The sequence below is a fragment of the Artemia sp. Qi Xiang Cuo genome, chromosome 10 (assembly GCF_049724085.1).
Source record: "Artemia sp. Qi Xiang Cuo chromosome 10, ASM4972408v1, whole genome shotgun sequence".
Lineage (NCBI taxonomy): Eukaryota > Metazoa > Arthropoda > Branchiopoda > Anostraca > Artemiidae > Artemia > Artemia sp. Qi Xiang Cuo.
In genome coordinates this window covers 27,209,332-27,229,927 of record NC_142803.1, presented here as the reverse complement: position 1 = coordinate 27,229,927, position 20,596 = coordinate 27,209,332, and the positions used below count along the sequence as shown (strand labels likewise).

At 36.6% G+C, this 20,596-nt stretch overlaps 1 protein-coding gene across 1 annotated transcript in view; it reads left to right on the top strand.

The window, feature by feature from the left end:
- The window catches only part of LOC148947627 (myosin light chain kinase, smooth muscle-like), a 335,162-nt gene that overhangs the window by 281,526 nt on the left and 33,040 nt on the right, over positions 1 to 20,596 (top strand). The window contains exons 26-29 of the mRNA XM_089095960.1: positions 13,929 to 14,101; positions 16,068 to 16,430; positions 18,039 to 18,201; positions 19,660 to 19,822. Of these exons, the coding sequence (XP_088952086.1) occupies positions 13,929 to 14,101; positions 16,068 to 16,430; positions 18,039 to 18,201; positions 19,660 to 19,822 (862 nt within the window). The remainder of the gene's footprint in view (positions 1 to 13,928; positions 14,102 to 16,067; positions 16,431 to 18,038; positions 18,202 to 19,659; positions 19,823 to 20,596) is intronic.

Sequence of the window (20,596 nt, the reverse complement as noted above, 5' to 3'; positions counted from 1 at the left end):
CATATCATATCTTAAGTTGGAACGTTCAGTTGAATTAACCGAATATTATTAAGCAATAATAATCCAAATTTTAACTGTAGGGATGATTTGAACATTTTGAAAATAAATTATTTTTTCATTTACAGGTTGTCCTGGTTCCATACTCGCCATCTCCCCCTGCTCGTCAGTTGGAGAAGGAGAGGAGGCACACGTGGAGCCCCCCAACAATTCACTATGGGATGATTTACATCAAATTCCAGATAATATTGACGACTTTTTAGGTGATTTTTTAAATGTAGATAATAGCGCAGTTGAGCTGGGTAATGTAGATAATTCAGATTCAGACTTAGCATTGCTAAGTTCAAATACTATGCAGCTTTTGGATGATTTTGTCGGTGGATTGGGGGGAAACCCTTCCCCCTCAGATTACCTGAACATTTCCCCACTTCAATCGAATGAAGCGGCTTCCCATAGCTCTATTATTGAACAACTTGGGGGAGGGGGTCATATACACGAGGGGGAGGAGTGTACAACTCTCCCAGACTTTCAGCTGTCCAATAGAATTTTAAATAATATAGTTGTTTTCACTGCAATGTTTGGTGATCCCTTTAATACACTAATGGGGGGAAAATTTGTTTATGACCCTGTAGAGATTGTGCATGCATATGTAGACAAAATTCGTGCACTTCTGGAGAATCAAATTCAGTTGTGGGGAGGTAGGGATTCAATTAAGGTTTCCATTGTTTTAAAGGTTTTTTATTTGAATGAGGGGAAAAGCGAGGTTTACTATCATTTTATACATTCCGAGATGCGTTTGGTTTATTCGAATTTAGAAAATTTTGAGGGAGCTTTCTTAGATTGGGTCGATCAAATTATAACACATCTCGAGAACTTTAATGAAAACGGTAGTGGCTCTCTAGTTCTTTTTGTTGAAAATTTAAGTATAAATATTTGTAAATTTAAGAAATATTTTATTTTAAGAGGGGGGGGGGCAGGGTCTGATAGGGATACAGTTTTAAAATATAATCCAAATCTAGTAGGTTGTCAAGGTGTCCAGCGGATCTGTTTTGAAACAAATCAAAAGTTTTTCCGAAATTCTGTCCTCATATCAGCATACGAGCCTCTAGCTCGGGACGCTACTAAGACGAATTTAGATAACTGGGCTATGAACGGGAAGGAAGGGTCCGTTTTCCCAGTTGTAGATTTTTCTTGCCTAGAAGGGAAATACCCAGTAATGCTTCGATCTATTGACATATTTGAAAGGGATAATGCTAACTTAAATATCGGCGTTACTGTGGTTCAGTATGAAACTGAATTTGAAGAGGGGGTTCGCTCTAAAAAGAAGGGGGGGGTATTCCCCGTAAGGGGTCCCTCAGTTGATTTGGTTAAACACTGGGTTTGGTTGTTTTACACACCACCTAGTCAACCGAACACAATCGGGCATTTTAACCCTATCACTGACATCAGTAGAGTTCTGGGGGAGGGTAAGAAACAGAGTGCCCGTTTCTACTGTCCAACATGCTTCTCCAGATTTTGGACTGAATTAAAGTTACAAGATAATATGAGGCATTGTAGCCACTATGGCTACCAGACAGTGGAACCGGTTTCAGGGGATAGGGCAATTCTACAATTCAAAAATTTCCAAAACACCCTTCTCCAGTGCAACAAAATATCTTTGGATTGTGAGGCTAAGCTGGTGGAGATGAATGACCCCAAATTTCCCAACCGAGTCAAAGAACATCAGGCCATTGCAGTCTCCTACGCCCACGCGCAAAGAGACAATTCTAACACCATGCAGTTGTTAGAAATAGTTGAAACATTGGATGAGCGGGAGTGCATGGACAAGGCACTGACTAAACTAATTGGCACGGCTAATGGTGCTATTTCGCATTTGAGAAATACCCATTATCCAATGGTGTTGTCTGCAGTGGATCGTCTCGCGATTAAAAATCAAAAAATATGTTGGGTTTGTAAGGGGGAGTTTGCAGAGGTGGATAAGGGGACTAAAGGGAAAAGAGGGGGGAGGGGGAAAGTCAGAGATCATGACCATTTGTGGCAGAAAAAATCCTCGGGGGGGAGTAATTTTAGAGGGGGTGCGCATCAATCGTGTAATTTAAATGTTAGCCAGCAGTTTTTTATCCCTGTTTTCATTCATAATTCCAATTATGATTTAAAATGTATTTTACCGGCACTGGCACGTATGCATAGCGAGGGAGGGGGAGTAGATTGTCCATGGGTAAATAGTTCATTTACCTACAACATAATTCCCAAATCAGCTAAGAAGTTATTGCTTCTCGGACTGAAATAGAAGGTAGTGGATAATGGGCATACGTGCTGGAATAAAATCAGGTTTTTAGATTCTTTTAGTTTTTCCCCCAAGGCATTGAGTCAATTGATTCAAGTGCAAAAAAGCGACAATTTTGATATCTTTCCCTTGCTTAAACAGCACTTTCCAGACAGTGAAATGTATGATCTGTTGACCTGCAAAGGTATCTATGCATACGATTATTACTGTTCTGGCGCACGCTTAAGTGAGGAGAAACTACCTCCAATTGAAGCTTTTTACAATTCACTGACCAACAGTGAATGCACAGCCGAGGAGTATGAGTTTGCCAAGAAGGTGTGGTCCAAGGTGGTTTGTAAAAATGGGTGGGATTATTGTAGACTGTACTTGGCCAGTGACGTTCTAACTCTGTTGGATATAATCTGTAAGAACACAGACCAGATCTATTCAGAGTTCGGGCTAGATATAGGTTATTATTTTTCTACACCCCATTTAGTGATGGATTTAATTTTAAAATTTAGCAGGGAGTAAATAGGCCTAATCACCGACGTAGATCAGCACCTTTTTGTGGAGCGTTCAATGAGGGGTGGGTATGTTTTTCATGTGGACCGCGTCTTATCAACCGATCCGAGCGGACAAAGCACCGGTGCAAAGTCAAATGCAGTGTTCTTGGACATGAACTCGTTGTACCCCTCGGCAATGTCCAACTACTCTTTGCCGTGTGGGAACTATCAATGGCTTGAGAATCCTTGTGAGTTCCCCGACAGTACCATCGTCGAAGACACTGGGCCACAAGGAGGGTTCTTTGAGGCTGATGGTCACATTCCACTGGCGCTTCACGACTCGGTCAAAGATTTTGTCTTTCCCTGTATCAATCGACCAGTGAGCAGGTACTCTCTGAGCCCAAACAATCGTTCATTGGTTGAGGATATGGGGATGCACTGGACTCCTCTAAACAGAAACTGATTGCTGATTTGGACCCTAAAGAGAATATCTTTGTTCACCATGTGCTTTTGCACTGGATGGTGAGAAATGGTTTCAAAATCACTAAAATACACAGGGTCCTGCAGTTCAATCAGCGACCCTACTTGAAAACGTTTATCGACACCTTTGTCGATAAACTCTCTAAGGGAAATTCAAAGGTGGAGAAGGAAATGTATAAGCTCATGCTAAATTCAGCATTTGGCAAAATGTGTGAAAGCGTTCGTAATAGATCTTTCTGAGACGTCCTGACTGACCCTCTAGAGTGTGCACAAATTATTGCCGACCCCAATTTTACATCATTCACTAGCATAAAGACCGGCATGGTTCTTCTAGACAGGCGAAAGCAAAATGTAGTACTGAACAAGAATATTGCAGGCGGTAGTTCAGTACTAGAAATTTCAAAAAGCTCATGTTGTCATTCTTTTACAATGTGTGCAAGGTGCAATGGCCACGGGAGGGGGAGGTTCAAGTTTACTATGGGGATACAGATTCTCTGCTGTTAAAGGCAAATGGGACTGATTTGGATTTATTTGGTGATTTAGAAAAGGAGGTGTACATCAGCTCACAGATGGATTTCACCAACTGGAATCCAACCCTCTACCCCGAGTTGGTGAAACGTCAAGCCCCCAACCAACTATTAAAATTAAAATCAGAGACGGGGAGTGATTTGATATCCAGGGGGGTGGTCCCGGGCCCCAAAGTTTATTGCGTGGAAACTCATAGTGGGGAAGAAAAGAAGGCGTGTAAAGGGGTGCCTACACATTTTGTAAAGAGCAATTTCAACATGAGCGTGTACAGAGACTGTGTAGAAAGTAGCCTAGTGCCGAGAGCACAAGTGCATGCAATTCGCTCTCTACAGTATAGAAATCATATTGTGAGAGTGGAGAAGAATGCAATGTCGTTTATATCCGACAAGGTCTATGTGCTCGACAATGGTGTGAGTGTCCTACCCCACGGCCACTACCGTATTTCAGATCGAGTTGAATGCATTGACTATCGAATTCAACTTGGTCTGGATAAATTAACCTAATCTGACAATCTAACCACCTTAACTCAACCTCATCTAGCCCAAGCACTAACTCAACCTCAACTAACCCATAGCAGTGACGACAACTATTCTTTTTCCACCGCGGTTCCCGGGGGGGGGGTCCCTTCCCGCGGCCACCCAGGGGGGGGTCCCACCCTCGGCTGACTAGCCGTTGGCCCCATGGTCCCCAGGGGGTGGGGGATCCCACACCTTTAAATTCACCGTAATCAAGTTCAACTGTGCTACTAGCAATTTCCAAGTGTGTGTATTTTCTGTTGTACAAAAAGTGTCAGGTATAGAAATGTGTTTAAGTTGGCAAAAAGTGTTGTATAGAAAAGTGTTGTACAAAAAGTGTTTTTTATTGTACATAAAGTGTTGTACAGAAAAGTGTTTTTAAAGACAATAAGTGCTTATTTATAAAGTGTTATCATTGCCCTGTGTTCATGTTGAACAAATAGAGTTTTCATGTTGACCATGAAATTTTGTTCTTGTTGAACAAGTGTTATTTTTATCGTTGTTTATGTTGACTGCAAATATTTGTTTTCATGCAGTGTCGAAATAAATGCTGCCTTGAAATATTGTTTTTTGTTGTTCTTGAATAGATAGATCTATGGGGAAATTATTACTACTTATTCATTGAGTACAAATGATTTACAGTTAGTTGTAGTCCGACTGTTGTCCCCAACAGCAGCAGCATGTATCAATTTAAAACACCCTTCAGATTGTTTCTGTGTGGTCCCTCAATGTCGGGGAAAACAACACTTTTAACTAGAATAATTCAAAATTGCGATAAAATGTTTTTGGAAAAGCCGAAAAAAATCTACTATTGCTATAGTATTTGGCAGGAGTCCTATGATCAAATAAAAGATATTGCCACAACCATACCATTACAATTCATACGGAGACTTGTTATTTTGAATAATATTGAACCGAAATCTTGGCTTATTATTGACGATTTGACTGAATTCATTGAATATTTCTCACAGGAAATGCTACAAATGTTCTCTGTTCGCTCCTACCAAGAAAACATTTCCGTTACTCTGGTTCTACACAATCTGTTTCATCAGAGCAAATGTATGCGAACCCTTGCTTTGAGTTGCACCGTCTATATTATCTATCGAGTCGTGGGTGTTTATATCTCGCTCATAACTCTCAAAAATAAGATATAACCCCGCGCCCCGAAATTTCTGTTGTCAGCCTACACTCAGGCGACTAGCAAGCCCTACGGGTAAATTTTGCTGGATCTTAATCAGAGCACGCCCGAGGATCTACGTGTAGTCACCGACATTTTCAACAATGAAATTACAGTATATCTACCGGTGAACAGGAGAAAAGGCTATTAGTCGCCATTATGACACTGAAGAAACTACATGAACAACGGCATCTGTTTTCCGTTTTAAGCACTTCAAAACCGTTGCTTAGGAAGGCTATGCTCAAACATGGGGTTGACAATGATTTCATTAATCTAATATCTGAACTTTGTTTAAATTTAACTGAGGGCAATGTTCAACTGCCATACGGTTTTAGACAACAGAAAAACCAACATTTTTCCACTGTACGCGTCTTGGATTTTGAAAAAAAGGTAAAAAAATTTAAAACACCGTAGCTCCTTCAAGCAGGCGGTAGCCTCTTCACACCTTTACTGCCGATATCTGCAGGAATTGTAAACAGTTTTCTCTAGTGAGAATGGCAAAACCCTATAAATTGACACCATTTGAACTTGTCCTCTCGCCCATCGAACATTTTGAGGACAATCAAATAAAATTTATTAACGACGAGAATATTGCCAATGACAAAAAACTAATTTTACTTCAAGATGCATTGCGATGTGGGGACAAGCAAAAACCTTATCATGAGAGACCCGCTACAGATCCCCCTCAACAGGAAACATCTCCTCGAGATTCTGCAGTACAATCAAAGGAGAAGGAATTGAATTCGATTGTATTAAAAATTGGAAACCTATTACCATTGACCTATCGAGAACAGAGTAAAAGAGTATTAACTTATCTCATGTTGGAAACTGATGATCAAGTTCAAGTTGAGAGCACGTTGAAACTAGTTATTAGTCAAGGGAAAATTTATAATCTAGCCTATTTAATTTGTGATATGGTGACCAATCGTAAAAGACTTTTATCCTATGACGATAGTATTCACACCTTTTTGTGTGTATCAAACTTCCACACAAGTCTTATTGGTAATAAGCAAATTCTAAAGAAACTAAGTGAATATACTCCACCACCAACAACACCATTTAAAAAAGAAGAAGATTCAATATTTGAAGACACAAGCAGCTCCACTGATTTTACAACATCTGTGGTTGCTACTCGAAAGCGAAGACGAATTGATTCGCCCACTAGTGTCCAAAGGGAGAGTGGACATTACACTACATTTCTACGTTCAAAATGGATGATGTACTGATATGTGTTTATGAAAATATTGGTGAGGTGGGAAGTGTGAATTCCCCCAAAACTCTGTCTAAAGCTGTTCTTGGCACCACCACCACATTAAAAAGCGCACATGTGTCTCAAGAGAAGAAGCCGAGTTACACACTACATCTGAATCACAGGCTTCGCAGGAAACAATATTGACAAACTAAAGCCTTTTTCCCTCTGCATATAATGCAAACGGATCTTTTGACTCTAGACGCACTTCAACATCGTCACAATGCGCCCTACAAATATATTCTAGTGGCAATCAGTATCTTTAGTCGCTATGCCTATGCCATTCCACTACGATCAAAGAGAGGTGTTGAAGTTGCTCGGGCCATTGAAAGTATTCTAGAACAGGATTCATATATAAAAATTCAATAGGATCGTGTTAGTGAATTTGTTAATCCACATTTGCAAAAGTTTCTTTTGAAATATAATACATCACTCTATCATAGTCACTGCCCGATAAAGGCTGCATTGGCTGAACTATTAATAAGCACGATTCGTATATTAATTTCAAGATATTGCACTTTGCAAAATACATCTGCTTTTATTCATGATTTAGATAAAATCATGCAGATATACAACCATCGACCCCATCGATCTCTGTCCAACTCTACACCATCGGATGTTCACTACAATGAAAATACATTTGATACTTTTCTAAAGCAATACTCCAAGAGGTGAAAAAGAGAAAAAGAAGAATAAATTCATTGTTGTTTATACTGTTATATTTAATATAACCACAATTGTTTTTTAAAAAGGTAATTATTTATGGAGCACTGAAATTTTTAAAGTGTCCAAAATTCTGCACACTAAACCCAGAACTTATCGACTGTGAGACACCAAAGATGATGAGATTCTCGGTGGTTTTTATGAATATGAACTACACAAAGTTAGAAACACTAGTGAAATTTGTGAAATTGAAAAGATATTAAAGAGTCGTACACGCCATGGTAAGAAACAGTTGCTTGTTCGGTGGCTAGGATACAACTCAGATTTTGATTCTTGGGTCAGTGCTGAAGATATTAACAATGCCCAATGATTTCTATGTGACTTTCATGTCCAATGCTTCTGATCCTCTCTACAATGATCTGAATAGAACAAGTGATTTTTGGACGAAACTCTCCCCCACCATCAAATTCGATGGAAAGTATGAAGTGGCTCTTGTCGATTGTATTCTCAAAAATACATATGACATCCTGAGAAAGGATCGTAAATATGAAATAAAAATTAGACCCTATGATTGGCCGCCACCACCAACCTCAGGTGAACAAGAACAAATACAAAAAATCAAATGGATGAATTATCCATATATTGAATGACCATATGAGAAACTCACCTATATTAACGATTTATGCCGTACCATTAACAAAATAGTATCCGTTTATAAAAAGGGAGCATTTCGTTTCAAATATTCAATGGAGGAGGCCTAGATTTGTGTTATTTTACCGCTTTCCAATGAAACGACTATTCTAAATGATAGCCTAAGGGACTTTCTTGGCTTTAAGCTCAATATAATCAATGGTAAAAGTGCCGGAAACACTAATTTCATTTTCGCTGACTACCCGCCTGCCTTCTCCACAGACACTTGTATATTTCTCTACGCTTCATTTGTGGAAACATCTCGGGTTGGTAACTCAAATGTTCCCCTCCTACGAGTTCTTGAACAAAAAACCCCTCAGGAGCATATTTATCATTACAATATAAGGCATATTCAATATATCCTAATAAACAATTGATATTTATAACTCTGTCAGTTAACGCTAAGAACTGAAGTGGTTAATCCCATAGCACGTAAAAAGTGTTTGGCTGTGATTACATACCATGTTTAACACGTGATTCAATAAAAAGATGCCTCATAAAAAAGTGATATTCACTTGTCCCGATATTGACTGCTATTTTAATACTCTTGACCCGAGACAACAGGGCAATGGAATGGACTATTATAATAGTCACTCGTCAATGTCTGGTTACGGTCTTGGGAGCTGGTTTGCTAAGCTGTTTCTCTCTTCGTTACCACGGGTTAGAAAATATCTTGTACCGGCTGTGACAGATTTTGCATCCTCTACACTATACGATTGGGGCTCTGGCAAGGATTTAAAAAAAAGTACTACGGAAAATCTTAGGTCTAGTGCGCAAACCCTTGGCGAGAGATTAAAACAGATTGGTAAAGGTTTAAAAAGGCCAAGAAACAATGCATCCCACATCAGTCTCTGCCCAGGTCGGAAACAAAAGACATTCCTTTTGTCAAAGAAAGGAAGGGAAAAGTCGACATGTAGTGTAACCAAAAACCCCAGAAAGAAAATTGTTAGATCGAAACTAGATTTCTTCTCCTAAAATGTCCTACCTGCCGCATAAGGATTCCCAAACTTCAATCACCACCTCATTGAATCTATTCAATGTCGAAAATGTCGATGTGAGTGTCTAGCATGGATACTATGAACAATTTTATCCACAACAACCCCTCTCCGACAATATCCACTTTCTAATTTATTCCAATGAAGACTACTTTATGGACATGTCTTCAGAATTTATAGATTTACAAATGAAAGTTCTGAAATCTGATAATACAATGCCGATTCGGGGCGATGGAATATCCTATGAAAATTTTATACTACATAATTTATTTCGTCAAATTAGTGTCTACATCAATGGCACGCTGGTGAGCACAAGCAACAATCTCTCAAACTATGCAAGCTATATGCAATTCATGCTGATGACACCTAAGTCATACAAGGAATTGAGAGGTGCCTCCAATGGGTATGAATATATTACTAATACCGATAGTACAGAGGCACTTAAAAATGCTACAACTAGTGAATTACATCTAGTTGGAAAAATATATCATGAAATATTTAATATACCCCAATGGCTGCCGCCCAATGTTAAATTGGATATAAAACTAACGCTTGCACCCTCCAATTTCATATTGAGAAAAGAACTTGCTGCCCATCCTGAGGTACGTCTCTCCCTCACCTCGGCAATACTTCATGTACGCAAACAACAGGTTATGAGTTCTGTTGCTTTGGTCGTGGAAAAACTGAGAGCCATTGGCAACAATATTAAACTACTTGTTCCTCATACAATCACCAATCAGCGTCATATTGCAATGGGCTCACGCACCTTCACCGATTCATCCTTTATCAATGGTGAAATCCCCTCGAAATTGGCTTCGGCATTTGTAAAAAGCGCCCGTGCAATAGGATCATGGACTGAATGTCCACATAAATTCGAGATGTTTGAACTTTCATCTCTTGTGTGCAAAGTAAACGGCATCCCACTCTACAATCTATCTTTTGATAAATCCTATAGAACATTGTATGAGTTGACCATGCAAACCCTAGATCATGATTCGCAACTATTTGAAAATGGTATAACCGAAGATATGTTTGCTAAAACACATGGCATCATTGTACTGGATTTGTCAGGTACACAGGATATGAGTATAGTACGTACAGGGAGTGTGCATTTAGAGTGTACATTTGCCGACTCATTGGCTGAGAGTATTGCACTAATCTCACTAAACCAATATTAAACCTATTGAGAAATCACTCCCGAAGGCAGTGTTCTACTAGACTTGGCGCCGTGAACACCAGTCAAATAATAAATGTATTTAATATGGACCCCTACATGTCCCAGTACAAATCCTATTGTCTGCCCTCGGACTATCTTGGAAAAATTCAACATGTCAACAATACCTTGATTATTGTTAATAGCAGTCCATCGACTGTGCTGACGGGTCATTGGCTGTGCATCTTTCAAACAATGAAGACGATTGAATTTTTTGATCCTCTTGGTCTACCCTATACATTCTACACACCTCACATCAGCAACTATATTGAGAGCAGTGGGAAAACTATTATTCAAAATCGGAAGAGGGTGCAGGATCTAACGACTAAGAGCTGCGGCTTCCATGCACTACTATATTTTGTGTTCCGATGTCGTGGCTATACTTACAAGCAGTTTCTCCACATTTATATTGACAATCCACGTCTGAATGACTTTCTAGTGGAAAATATCCTCTCAGACCTATATAGTATTGATTTCAGTGCCCTAAGAGTAAAGTGCTTAAAAAATGTTTGTGAATTTGTTTACTAATAAAATATATATATATACAACAATGTCTTTAAATCTTCACTTTAGATTTCTTAATCTTCGATGTATAGGCAACTGTCGCGAACCACTAATGCTGGTAAATCATTTGGATTCACTGTATATTGATCTTGATTGACTGTAAAGTCAGGGTCACATTTTCTACAGTACAATGTAACTTCACTCTTTTCATATCTCTTTGTATAGTCAATGATACTATTTGCATTCATATTATGAAATTCAAGAGTTTCAATCTGTCTATTTGAAGCAATATCACATACAGTGTTTTCAAATGTTGAATTACATTCAGTAACTGCCAAATAAAAATCACTTGGTTTATAGTCATAGTAGGTGGTGCCATCACAACGATGACGTGGAAACCCAATTGGCTTGTTACCCCAACAGTTGAATCGTAGACCAGATTCCTCTTCCCAGAATAATTTAAAGCCACGACGATACCAATCTCGTAGAAATAAACTGAAATCACGTTTGGGATTCTTTCCAATCATAGCGGGGTAAGTATTCTCCCACTGATCACATTTATCATAGTGACAATTGGAGCACAGGTGTCCTCTAGGATGTGAGTCACACACCTCCTCAAGACATGAATTACATCCTTTAATTTGTACTGCATAGCCTCTATGTAATTTACATGGATTACATAGTCTACACTTTTCACTATAGTCATCAATAATTGTACAATTCTCACATTGATTCCAACTGCCAAGAGTGTACATGCACAATGGAAATATATAGAACATTTTTCGGTTTCCGATGTAAACTCACTCACAGCTAAAACGAAACTGATCCTCTTCGTTCGATAAATTCAAAGTGTAGGAAAGGGGAGAGGAGTAGCTCTGTGACGTTACCTCTTTCGAATGATGGGGGGGAGCCATCTACATTGAATCCAATGGCAATATTTTCAAAAGTATATCCACAATATGATTCTGCTTTGTTTCAATTAATATATCAATAAATTGACTATAAGCATTTGAATCACATTTTAAAAGTTTCATACAATAGTCCAATGGGGGAGAATCACTCCTCATTATATTGTCAAGTGTTCCCCGACAAGAGAATATCCTGCGTTTAAGAGATAACTCGAGAAAATCATCATCCAAAATCAAATGTTTTTCCATAAACACTAGATTTGATCTAATTCTCTCTTTCTCAAATTTATTCATTTTTCAATCCTTTCACTCCGACTGCTGACTCTAGACTGACCCTGATTCGTTAGGATACACGTGATCCTGTTTCCCGTTATCGGATCAATAAAATTCCCAATCGATTACGCAATCAAGTTCTCGGAAATCCACTTCCCCTTCGATTACGCAATCAATTTCTCGGAAATTCACTTCCCCCTCGTGTCCTAGATCAATAACATTGTTCCCGTTAGAATTCAATGCGCATGTGCAACCTTCGCCCCGTAGTTATTACACATAGAAACATCAAATAAATCGACCTTGGAAAAAGAGGTCATTGACCCCATTAACCACGTGTTCTCCCTAGGGAGGCTATGCCCATATATGGGGTGCAAAAAAGTTATAGGTGGCAGCAGGGGTGTCATCCCGTGTCAATAGGGTCACCTCTACTGGGCTGGCTTAAAGTATTTTACACGAACTTCAATATATTAACCTTAATTTTGACAGGTTTGCCGAGAAATTTAATTGTCAGCTGAAGTTTTATGAACTACCTATTTATTGGACCCAATTTTTCTACACTAGAAGGCTAGAAGATTTTTGCTCCCTCTTTAAGGCAGCTCTGTAATCTCTTATGATCCTGCGCAATACAAAGTTCTCGAATATGGCTCGCCACTTTATGTTGAAGATCTCAAAACCTTTTAGTGCCACTCGAGACGCTCCAGAATAGTAGGGAAGGGTTTAGCAATGCCAAAGAGCAACTAAAATATGTGCTCGGTTTTTTTATTCTTTTATTTGAAAGTGAAACGACAGCAAAATCTCTGGATATTTCGGTCACATATACAGTGGCCGCTGAAGACGGCCTGAAGACGGCCACTGTATATGTGACCGAAATATCCAGAGGTGTTTTGTTGTTGTTTCACTGTCAAATAAAAGAATTTGTCCCTATTGAGATGTTGTTTATGCTGCATGAAATACTACACATCTACTTGTAAGTATAGTCATGTCGTGGATATTCAATTAAAGACATCGAGCGAAAATTCACCATGTGCATAAGACCCTAGGTCCGAAATTTTGTTTTAAACCGGATAAAGTCCCCGTAGAAGACATTATCTCTTCAATAGAAACATCTTTGCATGAAAACGCAAATCTAATAAAAGATGTTAGCTTAGTAAGAGCTTCTCCCGTTAAAACCCTGTCTAATTTTGTATTGAAACCGGAATTTCCTAGTACGACCATCAAAGACATTAGAATTCTTAAAAACTTGAAAAAGGATGGTTCAATTACCATTATTTTTAAAAAAATAATAAAAAAAAAAGTTTTACTACTGATGACGGTCACTGTATATGTGACCGAAGTATCTGGTATTTTTTGTGAAATTTATTATACACTGTCTATTAAAAAGGATTGTATCCCTATTTTGAAATTTTATTTTATCGTCATGGAAAGGCAGTGTGGTCTCCGAAATTACCCTAGTGATGCAAATGAGAAAGAACTGGTTGCATATCCAGAGATTTAAGCGTGTTTAGTACAACAATTTACTCTATGTTGAAAAATTCATGAAGGTACACAGGTCGCTCTAATTATCTTCTGGACGAAATCTAGGAAAAGTTGCCTGAACAAGAGATTTACTTGATACTACACATTTTCAGAAGTATAGTTCTGTTGTAGCCATTCCATCAAAGCCATCGACTAATTCCTTTAAATAAAGATTCACCAGGTGCAAAGGACCCTAGTGATGAAAATGAGCAAGAACTGGTTGCATATCCACTAGTTGTGTTTTGGACGTCTTTAGTGCAAGAAATTATTCTGTTGCAAAATTTCATATAGGCATACATGCTGCTCTAATTTCCTTTGGTATATAAGACCCTTGTGATGAAACTGAGCAGGAATGGGTAATATATCAGACATTTTAGACGTTGTTAGTACAACAAATTATACTATTTAAAAATGTTTCCTGTAACCACTTACGATTTTTATTTTTATTTTAGATTCAAAATCTGAAAGTAAAACGTGCACCGGATATCCACCGTCTATTCTTCATCCTCTAAAAGAAACTATTTTGGAACAAAATGGCAGAATTCAGCTGGAAGTTTGCATTCAAGGATGCCCCGCTCCTGATGTGGAATTTAGGTTGAATGAACGTGCAGTGGACCAGAAACATGTAAGCATTCTTGAAAACCGTAGTATTCGATCGAAAAAAGTAGTTTGCTCCCAAGGGAAAATTGACTTAATTTCTTTCTCTTTTTTAACTCTTTTTTATCTTTTTTTCTCAGTTTTACTAGCTCGACAAATTAGTACCTAAAAAGTCTGCATTTCATATACACAATTTTTAAAACAGCCTATTTATCATCATTGATCGGTATTTCTTTCAGGTGTTTAGCTTGATTCAAAAGTGATCATTTGTCACCCCTTCTTTAAGTTGTAATTTTGGTAAGCCCGCCAACAAACTTGGGTAGAAAATCGAAATCAAGGAACCCGAGATCCCCGCTGGTTCTTGTGAAATTTTCTAATTTAACTTTATTAAAATATTTTTTTTTATTTTGATCACGGGTTGACTAAGGCTCAGAAACAGGAGCACTTCGAAAGGTTGAAAGGAGCGACCCTGTTCAATAGTAACCGAAACTCTTAAAACGGAGTTTTGATACCAGTAGATATATAAAAAGAATCAAATTTTTATTTTGATTTCAAACACATAAGTGTAATCAAGTTTAGTCTTACCCATCAAAAGTCACGAGCCTGAGAAAATTTGCCTTATTTTCGAAAAAGGGGGGAAACTCCCCCTAAAAGTCATAAAAATCACACCATCAGATTCAGTGTATCAAGAGAACCCTACTGTAGAAGCTTCAAGCTGCTATCTGCACAAATGTGAAACTCTGTACTTTTTGCCAGAAGAAAGATCAAGGATGCGTGTTTATTTGTTTTTTTTTCCTGGGGTGATCGTATGGACCCACTGGTCCTAGAATATTGCGAAAAGGCTCATTTGAATGTAAATTAAAAGTTCTAGTGCTCTTTTTAAGTGACCAAAACACTTGGGGGCAACTAGGCCCCCTCCCACGCTCGTTTTGTTCCCGAAGTCACCCAATCAAATTTTTGAGACTGTCATGTTGTTCACCATAGTCGAAAAATTTAATAACTATGTCTTTGAGGATGGCTTAATCCCCCACAGTCCCTTGGGAAAGGGATGTAAGTTGTGAACTTTGTCCATTGTTTGTGTATAGTTTAGGTTATTGCGAAGTATACAGACGTTTTCAGGGGGGATTTTTCATGGGGGGGGGGGGGTCAGGGAGAGGGGGCTACTTCGGAGGATCTTTCTGTCGAGGAATTTTTCAGGGGGAAGGGAATTTTCCGTGAAGGGGCACCGGATTACCCAGCATTATTTAAAAACGATCAGAAATTAAATAAAAAAAACAAGTTTTTTTCAATTGAAAGTAAGGAGCGACATTAAAACTTGAAACGAACAGAAATTATTACGTATGTGAGGGGGTTCGTCCCCTCGTCAATACCCCTTTCTTCACGCTAAAGTTTTTTTTAGTACTTATTAAAAAAGGTATTTATTCTAATTAAATGTCCTTTGTGATTCAGGGTCATTCTTAAAGAATTGGAACAAAATTCGAACTTTCAACCAATTTAAAAAGGTTTTTCAGAGGAATGTCAAATGGTAGTTTCGGGACCCTTTTCCCTGACCTTATATTAAACATAAAGCTGTATGAAAAATATTATTCGTTCCTCCAATTTATGGCTATAATGGAAGAAAAACTAAAATGCTTAGGCCGCGTTTAACGGTGAAGAATGATTAATTACCAAAGACTGAATGATTAATTACCAAAGACTGTGATTTTTGCCCATCAATCGGGGGCTAAAGAAAAACCGATCGTCCCTAAATGGGCTGGGAGAGGTCATAATAAAGTATGTAAAGGGATTTGAGCGTGTGCAGTTGCTTTGGCCTCAAGTTGCTTGGTACTGCAGTGAGTTGATCGTGTGCAGCTGCAGTGAATTGAGCGTGTGCAAAGAAATTAAACAGATGAAAAGGTAAAAGTGGATAAAAAAAACTAATTGTATCTTTTGTTTTTATTCTAAAATCTTGCTTTCTCTTTCGGCTTTTAGTAAAACAACCCGTATTTTTCTAGGTTTCAAAGGAAGGGAAATGGTATACGCTGACAGCTGAATCCCTGCTACTAGGTGAAAAACCTTCAGTACAGTGCATTGCATCAAATTTACATGGTCGTGTATCTAATGACTGTACCATAATGCCTCTTAGTGATTTGAACGAGAAAAGAGAGACAAGTCCAGATCATGTTGATTCTGCTTACAAATCTTTTGATAGTGATTCCTTCGTTTTCCCCGAATTTGAAGGGGCGACGGAGCTAGTAGGAGTTCCGGCTGAAATCCTCATTGATCCAGAAAACGTGACAGTTCTTCGGGGAGAAGAATTCTCTCTAAATATTGAATATATTGGTATTCCTGAACCAACCGTAGCCTGGCTTAAAGGAGTAAGTAGGTTTATACTCAGGGCTTTATCCAGGGAAGGAGGGGTGGGGTATTTGGCTTGAACATCCCTCCCCCCGAAATTTCGTCCCTGCAAAAGTTACAAAATCATGTATAAACAAATTTTTGTAGTGTTTTTTTTTTATTTCTTTGTTGTACCCCCCCCCAGAAAAAAAAAATCAGGGATACGGTACTGTTTATTCTATTAGTTTGTAAATAGACACATATAGAAGACATATAGGTAAAACAGAAAAAAACATACAAAGTTAATTAAAGGATATATAGTGCTCTGGCTAATCTTCAAACTTGTATCAGAGCTGAAAACAAAGATGTAACAAAGAAATTGCGATTTTTCCGTATATTTTCGGGTATCATTACTGCTCAGTTCTTTTCCAACTTTATTTTTATTGAAACCGTTTTTATTTTCATTTACTTCATGGGCTGTTTTGTTCTTTTATTCCTGTGCAAATACACAGTGGCGGTTGTTTCACCCAGGGCAAAATCTTGATTAGCGGCCCCCTTTGTCTTCCACAGAATTTTCAGGCAAAATTTTCAGGCCGAATTTTCATTTATGTACCAAATTATTTTAAATTTATTTACTAATCAATAATGTATTTTTAATTAATTTTTAATGTATTATTTAAATTATCTAATAGTTAAAATATATTTTTAATTTAATTAATTATTTTATTGTATTAACTGTGTCCTATACTTTATTTTCATAAAAATAAATTAAAAAATTAAAAAATTGACTATAACCGTCAGATTATTAATCTGAATTTTTGCGCCCTAAAATTCTGCGCCTGGGGCAAGTGTCCCCTTTGTCCCTCCGCTAAAACCACCTCTGCAAATGTTTCTCATACATATCACAAAACGACTTACTAGGATCAACTGAACTTTCCCTGTTACTATTTTGATATGAGCAAAAAATGTCACTAGAAGGGAACAATAATTTATCAAAAGTTGGCTTACGAGGAATATAATAATTTTAAAATACATTAGTGAACAAACTAAAATCCCTAAATAAATGTTATTTGAACAATTTTGAATTTTTCTGTCTTTTCGAAGTCATTGTTAAGCTTTATTCTGCTTTTTTCTAATTTTTGAAAATTTAATTTTTAAAAAGTCTGGCAAAAAAGAGTAGTTATTTACCATTTAATAACTCAACGTCATCTACACTTTCTTGCTGCTTTTGACAAATTTTTGTAGAAAAAATGTAAACAGGTAAAGGTTCTAAACATAGGAAGAAAAATCGGCTCAAATGCTCTTATAATAACTATAACTTAAAGAGTTTTTTGCTAATACATACTACAAACAATAAAAACAATTTTTTTAACAATACTTACTAAAAATACTAAAAAAATAAATAAACGCAAATGATATTTCAGGGTTGCGAAAAGAAATAAAAGAACCCAAAATTCTTTTCTCAGTAGAAAAAGCCTAGGTCTTGCAATTCTGTTTAATCTAGAAGTATACCAAAAAAGCACCTGGAATGTTAATCATTAATGGAAATTTTCGGAATTGTTTCGAAATTTATGTCAAGTGGGCACAGTTTTGTAACCTGTATGTATAATCATATTGTAAGTTCTATTACTACGAATTTTTCGATTTAGGGCAAGGTCTTGGAAGATGATGACCGTGTACAAATTGAAACAGATAATGGGTTCAGTCAGCTGAGGGTATTAGCTGCAGATGAAAACGATTGCGGGAAATATATAGTTGTGGCTGCAAATGGATTTGGATCCGAATGTCGCTTCTCTTCTGTCAATGTGGAAGGTAATAACGATTTTAAAGTTTTAAAAGTTAAATGCAGAACAATTAGGGCCGCAAATGAACCGTACTGCAATACTGTGATACTTTTGTAGAAAGGGTAGAAAAGAGAGGGAGTGATCCAATGTTTCTATGAACCAATATTCTCTTTTGAGGGGTATTTCTAATGATTTTCTTAAATCCTTAATGTTTGTAGAGAAGTTCCTACCTGAAATTCGTGTGGAGTTAGGACATTGGTTGGAAATAATATTCATGTCTAAAAGTACTGTTTTTCGTGTTTTTTTTATATTTTTTTTTATTTTAAACTCTTTTTCATTAAATAAGTTTCAGATGTACTGTCAAGGTCGTGTCTAAAAGAACGAAAAACAAATTTCTATTATTGCGCTGCACTTTGCAATTGCGCTGCACGTGTGGCACTGCTTTCTCGTCCCCTTGTGCTTGAAATCAACAAGCCATGAAGCTTAGTATATATATATATATATATATATATATATATATATATATATATATATATATATATATATATATATATATATATATATATATATATATATATATATATATATATATATATATATATATATATATATATATATATATATATATATATATATATATATATATATATATATATATATATATATATATATATATATATATATATATATATATATATATATATATATATATATATATATATATATATATATATATATATATATATATATATATATATATATATATATATAGAAGTCGCTGCTTCTTTCTGAATTTTTCCTTGTGACCTTTTTTCAATTCTACTTGACGGCTCCTGCTTTTCATTTGGCCCAGTTTTTTGGCTTTTGTCAGGGGGTTACAATAAAAAAAAACTTGAAAAACGCGTCAAAAATTTGTTTATATGCATTTTTGTTACGTTTTTACGAGTCGGACAATTTTCTTATCTTTTGGAGGGCGGGAGGGGTTCAAACCCCGTTTTCTTATTTTTTATTTCCCCTGCTTTCTCGAGTTTTTTCCTATACTTCCTCTCCAGTGTCAATGTATTTTTTGCCTAAATGTGAAAATATGAAATTAAAAAAGTATATAACACTTCAGATGAATATTCAAATCTACCTTTGATTTACCCAGTTTTGTTTCTAATTGTGGTTGATTACAGTGACATGTTAATGCCCTCTTGTAGCCATACATTATACTGACCTGATCCAAGCTAATTTTGTCTTTTGAGTATAATTTACCGTTTTTAAACTAGGCAAATAAAACAGTTGTAACGGTCTCATAAATATGAAAAAAAAGAGTTCTAAAAATAAAAATGAAGTTTGATCAACAATATATTATACATGGCTTCTGCAATAAAATGACAATGATTATTTCTTAGTCGTTGTTTTTATTATGTTTCGATTAACCAATTTTTAATTCTGGTTCAACCTATTAAGTGATTTCTCTTGTTACATAGCAAGGTTTTTTCAGGGCCTCCCGAACCTCCTGGTGGTGCGCCAAATGTAAATGAAGTCGGAAACGGTTCGGCAACGCTGTCATGGTATGGATCTATTTACGATGGTGGATCTGCTGTTACAGATTATATTGTTGAAACCAGAGAGGAATATGAAAACTGTTGGAGCACTGTTGCCAGGTATGTTTTCAAGGCTGCCAGATATAAAAAAGCTGTTCAATTTTATCGATACAAATAAGTAAAGAATATCTTAGAATAAACTGTAAGAATATACCGAGATATAGCAAAGAAACACGTTCAAAGGAGGTTAAGCTGATCTTTCAAAATTTTTAATTTTACAAGTTTTCTGAAGAATAAACTGACTTCTCCAGTTATAAATTAAAACCTACTGTTTTTTCCCCTTAAAGTAGTATAAAAGCTCTCAAGTCTTGTGAAAAATTATCTTTTATAGGTAAACTAATCATGACAAATTCTTAAAGTATAGATATCCAAAAGTACTCAAATTCATAAAGTACAGATATAATTTTCTACAAGTTCAACATTTTTGATGATTTTATGCTGATTATCAAAATTATATGAAGAATGTCAGTTTTGAATTTACGCTACAGCTCATTCAAAGCTAATTGATCATCTGATCATATGATCATCTAATTAAATCTATCCCGCTAAAAAAAACGAAAAAAAGTGATTCTATCTAGTATTCACATGCCGGACATGTTTTTTTTATTAAATATCCAATTTTCTTTCTCTAACCATACTTTTGTTGTACTAATCTGCGTTGCAAATAACTTGTAATGACGCGATTGTTGATTTTCATTTACACCATAAACGGTGTAAACGAAGATTTCAATTACACCACAAACATATTCATAAAAAAGACTAACAAGAAAATAAATGTTTTGTATAATCAAATGAAATACAATAAAAAGTCAATGCCATTTATAATAAAGAAAA